Source organism: Octodon degus, unplaced genomic scaffold, assembly GCF_000260255.1.
Source record: "Octodon degus isolate 3935 unplaced genomic scaffold, OctDeg1.0 scaffold00089, whole genome shotgun sequence".
In the NCBI taxonomy this organism is placed as follows: Eukaryota; Metazoa; Chordata; class Mammalia; order Rodentia; family Octodontidae; genus Octodon; species Octodon degus.
In genome coordinates this window covers 3202239-3215775 of record NW_004524665.1, presented here as the reverse complement: position 1 = coordinate 3215775, position 13537 = coordinate 3202239, and the positions used below count along the sequence as shown (strand labels likewise).

The following is a 13537-nucleotide window of genomic DNA, read 5'->3' as shown; positions in this document are numbered from 1 at the left end:
GTCAGGGGAAGATGTGCCTGGACCCCAGGCATCACATCCACTCTGTGAGACCCGTAGGTAACTGGAGGACTCAGATCCAGGGCATCGTGTGCAGAGCACCACAATCAACAGGGTAAAAAACTTCCCCAAGGAGCAGAACCCCAGGCTGCCAGCAGCACTGTGCCCAGGCATGCCCCTGACCACTGCCCTTCTCTCCTGCTCAGCCTCATCAGACTGCCTTCTCAGTGTGGAGCCTTCCAAGCACCCCCTCCCCTGTGCCAGCTCTGCAGCCCAGGACCTACCTCAGCCCCTGCCTTTGCTGGTGACAGAACTGGCCCAGCGGAGCAGCCCAGCACTGCATTGTGGAGCAGTCAGCCTCTGCCATGCACCCAGCAGGCCTTTCAGTGGTCTGTGTTACCTCCTTCCCCACAGACTTCAGATTTTGATTTAAAAATGTTACCACTCTGCTGACACCTCCTACCCCACTGTCTTCTGCTCCTTCTTAGCAGGAAAGCCACCTTTTCTCACAGAGAAAACTATAATAACCAGACACAAGTCCTCCCAAGTTCCCTTCTAGTACTTTCTTTCAAACTGTTTCTGCCATGTCTCACTAACGGTCCCCATGTGCTGGGTGGTGACTATCTCATGGGTGTTACTCTAGCTGACAGTGCAGCCTGTTTGCACACCTCCTCTTCTCCACAGTGAGCTCCCTGGTAGGCCAGTGTCCCCTATAAAGCAATGTGAAGCAAGATCAAGTTGCTGGTTTTAAAGACAGACACCATCCTCTCCCAAGGTCCTCACCATCACTATAGTTTCTGTGTTCATTCTCTTTCCTATCCAGCACAGCACTTTTGAGCTGCAAAACGTACACATTAAAATCTTAGGCAACACCAAACCAAAATATGAACATGTGAACATCACAAGGCTCCAGTCCTTAGAATAAACAAGGTTGCCATGCTGGCCTGGAGCCTTTTCTCCCATGCACACAAGACTATATGCAGGTAAGAATTACACAGTACAGGTACACATTTTTTTATTTTATTTTTTTGTGGTAGGGAAGTGGAGATAGGTTCTTGCTAGGTAGTCCAGGCTGGTCTTCAACTGTGATGCCCGAGTACTGGGATGACAGGCGTGCACCACCATGCCTGGCAGGCACATGGAAGCGAGCAGTCTGTATGGGCCCTTACTGGACTCCTCCGCAGTCTCACCTTCTTCCCACCTCTACTCAGAGCTCTACACTCCTCCATCTAATTGAGACATCCATAGGTTCTTCTAATACCACGTGGAAGAGACAAAGGTGAACTTCCTCCTCCTATCTGCTGTTGTGTTGATAACCCTCCTGCTGTTAGTGGTGGCACCCTGTCCTGTTAAATAAGCAAGCAAACAACAGCCAAGCTCCCCTTGAACTACTCAAGAAACAAAAGTCCACACCCGCATCCAGCTCACCCCCTCCCTCACAGTTATACCCGGCATGGCACGGCGGGCGTGAGCCTGTGACTCTTCCACCTCCCTTGCCCAGGACATGTGATCAGTTCCTGCATCCCTCCTAACTCTCACTCAAATGTGTCTGTCTCCATCTTCTACTGGTTTGAACACTGACATTTCTCTCTTCTTCTGGTGACAGTCCAATTGTCTCCCAAACCTGCAGCAGTGTTCTGGAGGAAGCAATATTCAGGATAAAAGTACCATTGTGCAGCAGACAGGGTTGAGTATACCCACAGGGTTTGTGCACTGGGTGTGTTGTCTCCAGCAGGGCAGTGCTGAGTGTCGCAGGACCTTTAAGAGGCAATGCTAGACTCCTGTGCTCTCCCTTGGGCTTCCGGTCTGGACCTCGACTCACTATCTGCCACTGTGGCCCACTCTGCAGGTGTGGCAGATGAAGACCCTTGTTAGGGTGACACTGTGCTGTCTGGACCTTCCTCTGCCCAAACTGACCAAATGCATCGTTTTTTCTTTTTAAGTACATAACTTCAGGTATTTCATTAGAGTAATGGAAAGCAGACTAAGTGGTTGGGAAGGCCCTTGTGTGTTTTTAACTTTTAAAATGTAGATTGCATTGCAAATGTGCACACTGCCCTTGCACCGGGGCCATGCTAACCTTTCCTACACCAGTTCCAACTCTAGGCTGTGTGTTGCCAAGGTGAGTACTGACTTCCTCATCACTTGCCAGATGTCTACGTGGCCTTACTTATTAAACATTCAATGACAAAGCTGTGGGACATCCTCTGTATTAGGACTCGCTGCCTTTTGTTCCCAGTAATTGATGAGGTGAATCCTAGAACTAGAGTTTCGCCTGTCATGTGGGTGAGGAAGGCGCTGAATACCTTCCCAAGCCCAAGAAGGTGTTGGTAAAGTGTGTAGCTCCTCCATGGTTAGTTGCCCAGGGGCCCAGGTAGCGGGGACCTGCTGAGAAGCAGGCCTCTGCATGCCTCCAAGGCAGTGGCAAAGATTACTGGGGAGCCAACTCCCCCACTTCCTATTGGGTGACAGGGATTGCTGGAATTCAGGGGGGACTATAAGCAGGGACAGATGAAATACTACTATTGTTCAGGGCATCCATGTGGCACCAGGCTCAAAATATCTATTGCCCAGTTCTCAAGTGCCAAGATGCTATAAACTCTAAACATCTGAACAACTTCTGTATCTGTTTTGGGAAGCTGCTCAAAGCCTCAGGGGCTATGACTGGGAAGGCCCCGGAGTAGGAGGACACCTCTGCCTCTGGCCACATTCTCCTCCAATCTCAAGGCACTGTCTGTGCTCCTCAGCCTAGGAGTCCAGGCCTCTCTGCACCCTCACCCCTCAGCTCCCCTTGCCACTCATACTCAAAGCACACGCTGCTCTTTAAGAAGCCTTTTCTAGCCTCTGCCTGCACTGCTCTGCTCACCCACTTCCATCTGGAAACTGTGTACTCATAATGGGAGGCACAATTTGGAGAGGCCTGCTGCGTGTAGCCTCTGGGCCCTGGAGAAGCTCTTCTCCCACCAGCACTTAGGCTGATCCAACTTCTGCCTCTTCTCTGTGCACCTTTGCCCAGAGTACTTCTGTAAGGCAGCCCAGGACACAGTGTTTGCAGATGCACCCACCTCCTCTGACTTCCCCACCCCCCCTACAGAATCTTGCTCATCTTTGCAGCCCTGGTGCCTGGCACACAACTGGCACTAGCTCTGTGCTAAGTGAGTGAAGCACAGCCGGCAGGAGAAAAGGCAAAGGGCTTGAAGTGTGCCTCAGGGCCAGGTCTAGAGTTGGGTGAGAGTAAACTTCAAAGCTGCTGTGGAAAAAAAAAGGACAGATGTCAAGCTCTGACTTTCTAAGCATTCTGGGAGAATGCTTGGAGAGCTGCAAGAGTCTGATCAGTTGGGTCAATACAGCACTGCCCAAGGCAGCTGGGTGGGGGTACCAACAAGACTATAAAATCTTACATTAGCCTCAGAGAGCAGAAACATCTGCTAAAGCCACAGTGGGCAGGCTGGCCAAGTTCAGCAGTGGGTTAGCCAGGACAGCCCTGTGACCAATGGCAAGGGCCACAGAAAGGCAGAATCGATCATCTAAGCCAAGACAGTCAGGAAGGATGAGCAGTGACATCATGCCAGAGACTCACAGCCCACAGGGATCTTGCCACTGACAGGACCCCAGGGACTCCTCTGTCCTTTTCAGCTTTGGCCTGGGCTGGGCACTTGACACCACCTCCCTTTCAATGCCCAACACCCATGGCTGCGGCCTCACAACCCGGTGAAGTTTTCTCTTCTCTGGAACCTCAAAGTTTCGACACCATGATAGTTCAGTTAGCTCCCTACGTACACACTGAAATGACGGAAAGGGGCTAGATAATACATCTGCCCGCCAACATTGCTGTTTAAAGAGTTTTCTTTTTCATATCAACACTTCCATGAGTTCAGCATTTGATCAACTCTTTGCTACACAGCTTGACATTAACAAAACATCAACACTCTGACAACCTGCTGGTGTCAGAAAGGAACATCTTAAAACTCCTTGGACTCTTCTCAGAGACAGACTTCCAATCCCAATCTTTGATCTCTATTATAAAGCAGTACCAATAAAATATCGTAGAGATTTATGAGCGAACTTTCATTTGAGCTGTTTCACACCTAAAATAACATGAGTGGTTGGGCCAGTAGGCAGAAAATTTAGGTTTAGGTTTCAACTGTTTAGGTTTCCTTTTACTTTTAAAACTTAATTTACTTATTTAAAAATTTCCCTGAAAACTTAAAATTACATTGCATTTCTCTCTGAGAGAAGACAGTGAGGAGACATTAAGTGGGTAAATTCTGTGTCCTTCACAAAAGGACAGACCCCAGTTTGGACAGATAGTTGTTCTCTATCCTAACGGAGTCATCTTTGTCAAAGGGAATGTTTTTCCATAAGATTTAACTTGAACTTTCTGCCTGAGTACACTCAGTTGTTAATAAGAGTTACCAAACACTTATTACTGTGACCAGAGTATCAACAAAAAGAATTTCATTTAAAAGCCACTGAGATGGGACTTGGACCCAAGACTACTTGCACTGTGTATTGTCCTGCTCTCTGGGGTAATTCCCCAAGCCAGCTCAGACTGTAGTTCTGACCATCAGTCACTTCCAGGTCAGCACCAAAATAAAAGAAATCAGAGCTACATTTCCTATAGATGGGAAATCAACCGGAACCCCCAGCACTCCAACCCCAGTGATGAAGTTTGGGAAAACGATTTTGCCAAAAGGAGAAAGCAGGGAATCCGAAGGGGAGAAGCAGCTTGTCCAGCTTTTAACAGAACCTTTATAGGCAAAGTAAAGTGAAAACAGCAGAAAAGTTCCTGGACACAGTCCTGTAAGAAATAACAAGAGCAGGAAGAAAGGTCAGAGTAGCGGTTCAAAGGCGTCAGAAGACAGGGCTGCTGCTGGCCAAGGTTGCGGCTGTGTCTGTGCCCTGCCAAGCGGGGGGCAGGGCAGGTAGCAGGCACCAGGCCCTGTCCCCATGCCACTGGCAAGGCTTCTCAGGGACTCAAAGAGACAACGAATATGGCCACAACTGCGAAAGCCAAGTAAAGAGCAGAAAGGGCGACATGCTCAGCTATTTAGCCCAATTTTACTTGCTTAATTTTCTTATTTTGAAGTGCGATTCCTGGTTGTAAGTGGAGAATGTAGCAGGTGGGCAAGAGAATGCCACCTGCTTCAAAGGTCCTCTAACTATGTCCACTACTGTCCAATATTCAAATCTGAAGAACAGAGTTAACTTTTCCTGCATAAAGAGAATGTCTCACATTTATTCACTTAATATCTTTAAGAGATTGCTTCAAAGATTAACGGGTAAGCATTTGCTTCTGTTTCTCTTTCCATCAAACGTTATCATTTTATACATAAAAGAGAGTCTGGCGTCTCATCTTCCTCCTTGCAGTGGCCTGGGTGGGTGAAGGCTGGGCTCAGCCACAGCACGTCCAGGTGGGAAGAAGCAAGCTGAGTCCCATGTAGCAGGGTCTACGTGTAGACTCCGAACTGTGTTGTTAGGAGCGCTGAGCTAGGAAGGAGGCACCTGAACTATGAGATGGCTTCTTTGTCTCACAGCCAAAGTGACATGGAGGTAACCCCAAAAAGCCTCAAGAAATTTCACTACAGAATATATTTAGACAGAAAAATGCATCAGTCATAAATAAAGTGCTGTGCGGCTGCACAGGCAGCACACTCATGTAGTCAGCATGCGCGTCAAGTTTCCCTGGGAGTCCCTACCACTGGACCTGTTCCCCTCCGTGGTGGCTTCTGGTGGTATAGACTGGCTTGGCCTGATTTTGCTCTTATTTTGATAAAACCACACAGTGTGCATGCATGTGCCTGGTTTCCTTCACCCTTCCAATGGGGGTTGTCAGCTGCTCATCCTCACTGCTGTGTAGCCTCTGCCTGAGAGAACAGGCCATGCTTTATCTGTCCATTAAATAGGTGACAGGTGCTGTCTTATTTCCAGATTTTTTTTTATCTTTTAAATTCTGTACCAATGAACATTCTTTTCATAATATACACACTATGCATTTTATTGGGTACATATCTAGAAGCAGATTTGCTGAGTCAAAGGTATGTCCAGGTTCAGCTCTAAAAATATTTATCAGTTTTCAAAAATAGCTGTATCAATGTGCCTTCCCCTAGCATCGAAAGTCCATTATTATTCTACTGCCTGTGGATACATGCTACTTTCTCTTTTTTAAGCTGTGTTGGTGGGCTCTGTACATCTCTGAAGTGAGAGTGGTTCCCTTCTTGCTTTCCCGGTAAAGCAAATCCCAATTAACTATGGCATTGCCAGGTGTCGTGAATTAGACACTTTAAGGCCATCTCAGATTTTGCAGGCAAGTGCTAGCAGGCTGGATATGCAAAGGACTTGGAGCAGGTGACACTGGCAGACTATGGAAATTTCTGGAGACCTAGGGAACTGGTCTTCAGTTTTTGCATTAGTAGATGGCAGTGGGACCCTAGAGGAACGTCACACCCACATCCTCCTTGTGGATGTACTCTGTGACTCCGTTCACATGGTATAGTCTTGCTCCTGTCCTGGGCCGGCCTGAAGATCCAGGGTCCTACAATGTAACTCATGGCCCCGTAAGTACTGACTGGCTCCCCCAAGCTGGGAAGGTAAAGCTATGGTCACCCTAGATGAGGACCTTAAGTAAAGACTGAAGAAAGCTATGGACAAGGAATGTTGTCAGTGGTAACAGTGTGACACTAAAGGTCATTTTTCTAGTACCACATGAGAAGGTCCCATCTCGCTCCAAGTAAAGGTTCAATGGAGGCAAATGCAAAGAGAGTTGTAGAAGTCTTCCTGAAGTACAGACGTAACCTGAAGGGCAGTGTGGTGGAGCTGGGCTCCAGCACAGCCACGGCACAGACAGCAATGTGATACAGAGGCCGTGGTGTGGGGCTAGGGAGGGAGGAAGCCTGGAAAGCAGAGCGCTTTGGGGTCAGGCACTCATACCACATTCTTGAAGGGTGAGGATTAGACATAGCAATGCAAACACTGCAGTTAGGCTGACAGAGGCCATGGGGGCCAGCAAGGCACAGGTTCATTTGATGCAGCAGAGTCTAGCAGAAAGCTCTGTGCTCAGCTAAGGGCACAGCTAATCATATTCCGGAAGGTCCTTCATGGTGATGGGTCTCAGAGGCAGCTGTGCAGAAGACGTACCTCCTGCCCGGAGCCCCTCTGTTTCTTGAATTTGATGATCATGCAGATTCTGGCTTAAAATGTCACAGCTCTAGTCTACTGTGACCCCTTCTGCACTCAGTGTTCCATTTCTGGAACAGCAAGACTATCTACATAGTGGTTCTGATCATTCATGAATGGTAAGTAAAGCTGAACCCCAGAGACAGGCTGTCCAATTCTGGGGCAGGGGGAGCTAGAGCACTGCTCAGACAGCCTAGGGTTAGCGATCCAGAAGGCACCATTGTGGGGCAGGTGAGAGGAGGCTCTGTGTACTGAGGGCAGCCATGGCAGACAACAGCTGTGGTTCTCACCTGGAGCAAAGAAGCTCAGCTGGGACAGTTCCCAGAGTGCTGGACACCATCAAGGGGTTCCCAGCGTCACCTTTACCATAAGAGTAATGACATCACTGTAAACTGTTGGGCCACAGACAATGAAATCTTCAGCTCCCAAAGGACAGAGATACATAATTAAGGCCCCAAAGAGCCAACCACTTAGAAAGGTTAGTTAATAATGAGTGGACATGGGCCAGTCAGATAGCTCAGCAGATCAAAATGCCTGCTTAGGCAGACACAAGGCCCCAGGGCACACTGAGATAGTGATTGAGACTGGGTGTGGTGGCGCATGCCTGTAATCCTAGGAAGGCAGTAAACAGGAGGATCACTATGAGTCCAATCTACTACGTAGGGAGACCCTGTAGACCATGTACTAAAAAAAAAAAAAAAAAAATAGTGGACAAGTAGGAACTGTGAGAAGTCTTGGCAGCATGATGAACACCAGAAATCCTGGGAGCCTCTAGACTGTCCCAGAGGACTGTTTGTTCTGGAGTGCCTGCTATCTTTGTGGGCATCATCTGTACACTTTGTAGAACTGGAGTCTAGGGATTCTAGAACATTCCCTTCTTGAGGTTGGCATAAAGATTATGCTATTGTAAGTGATCCAGGACCATGCATGTGCAGCAGTGTATGTACAAGGCACAAGGCTGGTCTGAGGAAACAAAAGATGAACCTCCTGGGTGACAGCCTTTCTGTTTGGTAGACCTTTGGCTTTTATTGCTAGCAGATGGCTGCACACTCAAAGGTCACATGATATTATGGCTTACTAGGCTTGGTAGAGTCACATCTGGAAGTCCAGCAGCATTCTGCCCTAGGGGATAACATCTGAAGCTCCAGAATGAGCAGTGCAGCAGGTAGAGAGCACCTGAATGGTCCCACGTGTGTGACCTGGGGGTGGACGCACCTCTCACCTTAGTGCAGCCAATGCACAAACATCAAAAGCCACATCTTAGGCACAGGGAAGGGAGGGAGCAGAGAGAATTCAAGCCAACCTGGGTAGGGATCTATAGTTAGACCACTGAGTTAATAGAAGTCAGACAGGAAGTGAAAGGACACAGCCAAAAAGTATGGTGAACAGAAAGTCAGAGGAGGAAAAAGAAAACGGGAAGAATTCACAAACTGTGGTAAGCAGGTAGAAATAACCTATGTATTGTCTTTTATTTCTCTCTGTCCCTGGCACTGACTGCAGCATCCAGGTGGCTACTCAGGAGTACTTGTCAGAGGAATGGATTCTTGTGGTTACCTGGAGGCATGTGCCAGGCACACAGGGTGTAATGGGTGCTTGAGATCATTCTGTCTCACTCCTTCCTTGCGCAAAAGGGCAGAGGGAGGCCTATGTACACTCTGACTTGACAGGAGTGCTGGAGCTCAGATTTGTGGGCAAAGACCAGCTCCTCCAGTCTGTCTTTCTCAACGTTTCCATCCAACCAACTCCACTGGAAACCTTCCAAAGGGCAGGGCAGGACAGGGCTGCTGCCTACCATTTAGGACAGGTATTGAAATGGTTTATTAAAGGTCCTACAATAAACAGTGAGTTTATAGTGTTCTGCTGCTATCTTGTGAAGGCAGCCACTGCCAGTGGCTGGGTCCTAATCAAATGGCTTCAAAACTGGTGGCTGGTGTGGGCCGACGGTCTCTAGGACAGTCCTTTGACAGCAGGTGTTCCACTCACTTTCTTCTGATGCTTAGCACCTGCTGTGAGGCACAGAGCCTCTGCAAAGAGCCTAAGGTGCACACCCATCTTCCCAGCATCTTTGAAGAGAATGTGCAACCACAGAGTTAAGGTAAGCACTATTTTTAGTGATCTTACTAGACATAAGAAAAGATATTCAGATAAGACTATTTTTTAAAAAAAAAAATCAAGGCAGACTGAGGAAGCCCATTTTTAAAGAAACAAATGAGAGCTTTTACCTTTTGAACCAAGTAGACGCTGGTAGCTCTTTGGGCAGCCACATTATCCAGCTGTGACCCCTCGGGAACAAAGTAGCTCACATCAGCGATGTGTACGCCCACTTGAAAAGTGCCTGTGAAAGCAAAGAAGGATCATCAGCCTCACTGGGGTGGCCAGGGCGCTCCCAGCCCAGGAATCCTCTCCATGAACATGTGTCACTCATGGATGCTGCAGGTCTCAACGAGGGCCACCATCCTGGGCTTGCCAGGCACTCACTCATGCAACTACTGTCCCCTGCCTCCTTGAATACCAAAGGATGACAGGGTTTGTACAGTGAACAAGTAAGATTAACCATCTTGACAGACTGCTGCCCATTTCTAAGGCTTGTCTTTAGATAAACACTGGTAGATTTGAAAAGCTAGGCAACTCTTTCTGGATGGTGCAGAAACTCTTTTGGGTCACTAAAAGAGAGTGAAGCTCTGGGCCCTGCCTCCTGAAGCTCTACCTTCCGTCCGTCCCCACTGGCCATCACCTGAGCCAGCCCACCCCATTGCCTGCTTGGCCCTGGGCCCTGACCAGCCCTCCAGACTTTGCTGACAGCGTGCATACATACTCCTGGGGAGCCAAGGTTGTGCCCCAATCTACCTCGTCACATGTGGCCTCACTTTTCACTCTATGTGCAGCTGCTGTGGGAGTTCCTTTCTACCCCCTGAACACATCTTATCTCACCCAACACAGACATTTATCTGGCTCACATTTTCCTGTGCTGAGGGTAAGCCCAGCAGGGGCTGCCTGCCAACACCTGCCTTTCCTCAGTCAACTGAAAGAGAACCGCAAGTAAGAGGCTCTTTTGCCCTCTCCTTCATCTGCCTGCACTGCTCATGCCCCAACTACACATCTGCTGGTGCTGGCTGTGGCCTGACCCAGAGCTGTCCCCCACCGGACAGCACAGCACACCTCCACTGGCTCACATGCCTATGTCTGCTCTCCCCTACAGTGAGCGCAGCGGTTGGGCCTCCCTTAGTGCTCACACCAGGGCTTAGAAGCATGCCCAGCACACAGTGGGTACTCAGTACTTGCTGAGTAAGGGAAGCAAGAGTTGATCTGTTTGCCTATTCTTTTTTCCCTCTGAGCAAAGACCCATATAATTTTTTCCTTTTAGAACCTCCCTTCTAGCCAGGTCCGGCCTTCTTCCCCAGTTCTGCCAGAGAAGTGGCCAGTCACCAAGCTCGGGAAATTGTGCCTAAGAGGGGTGGGGAGGAAGTAGACTAAAAATCTAAGGCTATGCTTGAATATCCTGAAAATCATCTATCAAATATACACATATGTACAGACACACATACATGTTCTTACATGTATATGAAAATGCACAATGCGGAAAGAATACAAAACAGGGTCCAGGCGTAAATAAGAAGACAGTTTGAAGACAGTGTTATGGTGGAGAGACACACCAACGCTGTGCATGCAGGGTTGCCACTACTTAAACAGAGGCACACACTTGATGCAGCTCCCCTTGATCCACCCTGCCCACAGTGACCAGGCTTGGCAAGCCATGTGATCCAAGTCAATTTATTCTAAGCTCGCCTTAGAACAGACAGGAATGTTAGGGATGGAGGTCTCTCTCCTGGGGTCATCTTTGTCACACATACTCAGAGTGATACAAGCCTAAGAAATGAAAGGAGAATCATGATGACCTCATTTGAACCCCAGCATCCAGCTGACACTGAGCCTAGTCTACCCGTGGGCTTGGCTGCTCCCAAGCAATCGATCCACTTTCTGTGCTAACTCACGAGAACACTGACTGTACCCACTTGGACTTGGAGGGCTGATTAACCATCATCACCGACTCCACTGGTGACCTGAAGGGCCAGTCGTAAGGTGTCAGGCATTTTATCTGCAGTTTGAAGCTCTTTATTACACTCCTCCTGCCACTGCTTCTTCTTTGGGGGTATCCTTTCCTCAGTGTTTAAGTATGGGGTGATTAAAATAAGGAGTTCAGGCAAGAGAAAGAATTTGACTCTGATCTCCATCTGCTCTGACACTCAGAGATTCCTCTACAGGGGATTCTTTGGGTTTTCCAGCCTTATCCTGTAACATAACACCTTAGGAAACCTTGAGGTTCTCTGAGACACTACTGGCTGAGATGAGGGTGCAGTGTCTCACAGAGGAAGGGCTGTCTGCAGTGCTCGGAGAACCAGGCCCTCCAAGACATAGCCTCCCCCTGACCGCATGCAGCCGGGTTACTGGGTCACCAGAAGCAGTGAACCGGTCTGTGATGAAGGAGGAATTTGACCCCAAGTGACTGGGCCAGACATCGCAGACACTCAGCTTTGAGTTCTGATACTTCAAGTATCTAAAAACACTTGGAGAAGGTAAAATAAAGTGTCTTCTTTTGAAGTTAGGATCATAATATATTGGCCTCACAGGTAAATATTGACTAACGGAAAAGAGAGGGGATTATTCTACCATATCAACTGTAACTTTCATTTGGATGCTGTGTTGTTACTACACATGAACTTTCTGTCCTTTGTGAAAATTGACAAACTGACAAAGAGTTCATTACCGGAGATAAAACATGACAGTGGCCAAACAAAACATATTTGAGAGGCTTAAATTTCACTCAAAATTCCCAGCAGAGTCTTTAAAACCAGCAAAGAGACACTTTCTTATTCTCTGGGCGTTTTTATGGAAACCTTAAATAAATATTTTACTACATATATTTACATAATGTGAACTTGCAGAACTTTGAGGCAGTGGCACTGAGGTTTTATTCTATGAAAGGGAATAATACACTTCCCAAAGGTCCCACAGTGTACGCTGCCAGAACATCAAGGACCAACATGATTGTGTTAAGAAATACTCCCTCTTAATTTCTATTAAAAGAATAGGAAAGTATTCCTTTAAGTATATTTTAATAAAAAGAAATCATTTACTGTGGCTGAGAGTGGTCTTATGAGTTGCCTTTTCTTTTTCTTTCTTTTTTTTTCTTCTGGTGTGCTACCTGGGAGTAAACCCAGGTCTTTCACACAGAGCTATGGCCCCCTTAGCCCTTTTTATATTTTTAACAATTTTAACATAGGGTGTCTCTCACCAAGTTGCCCAGGCTGGGCTCAACTTGTGATCCTTCCACCTCAGACTCCCAGAGTTTTGAAAAGCAGTGGAAGCAGCGAGGGGAGGGAGTCCCAAGGTGAGCCAGGCCCGGGCCCATCGGCTTGGAGGAATGCAGACGCTCCCTTGAGTGGATGAATCCAAGATGTTAGTGGGCTGCTCCACTCAACTCCAAGGCTAATATTAAGAATCCAAAGCCATAGGGCCGGCCAAATAGCTCAGGGGATTAAAGTGCCTGCTTAGGCAGATGCAGGGGCTAGGGGTTTGATCCCTGAGCCTGCCGTGCTGGCCCTGCTCCCAAGGCGCACTGAGATGGCAACTGAGACTGGGCATGGTCGCGTGCACCTGTAATCCCAGCTCTTTAGCATGCTGAACACAGGCAGATCACTACAAGTCCGATCTACATAGTGATACCTTATAGACCCTTACAAAAAAAAAAAAAAAAAGTCATAAACAAATAAATGTAAAATCTCACAACATATGAGAAATAATTATTATTTATTATGGTCGCGTGCACCTGTAATCCCAGCTCTTTAGCATGCTGAACACAGGCAGATCACTACAAGTCCGATCTACATAGTGAGACCTTATAGACCCTTACAAAAAAAAAAAAAAAAAAAAAAGCAAAGCCCGGGATTAGGAATCTGCCCTTCAAAGTCAGCCTCGAGGCAGTATAGCCTCTTTCCATTCTTGTCCCTGCAGGTGGCCCCTAAACATCCCCAGGGATGCCAAGCCAACATGGTCTTGGAGCTAGGTGCTCCAGGTGTCAGACTATGATCCCTGGGACATGATTGACAACTTCTCCCTTAGCACTGTTGTCTAATCCGCCTACCTGGGGACAATAGGACATGACAGAATATAGTAAGGAACGTGTATAGGAGCCAAGTGAACTGCAGTGAAAATGTGACGTAATCCACATTTGAAAACTACACATACAGTATGCTGGCCATGAGATCATAAAAATGATCAGCAGGGTGGCAGTGTGGCCATTTTTAAATTATCTCCTCTGCTCCGTGGGTTCCGCACACAAACTTTGTTGTTTTTTTTTTTTTAA

General features: G+C 47.7%; 1 protein-coding gene across 3 annotated transcripts in view; it reads right to left on the bottom strand.

Annotated features, from left to right (window-relative positions):
• Positions 1 to 13537, bottom strand: part of Dis3l2 (DIS3 like 3'-5' exoribonuclease 2) — a 321513-nt gene that overhangs the window by 76085 nt on the left and 231891 nt on the right. For all 3 annotated transcript variants that reach the window (XM_023722254.1, XM_023722255.1, XM_023722256.1), the window contains one exon: positions 9396 to 9508. In XM_023722254.1, coding sequence (XP_023578022.1) covers positions 9396 to 9508 — 113 coding nt within the window. The remainder of the gene's footprint in view (positions 1 to 9395; positions 9509 to 13537) is intronic.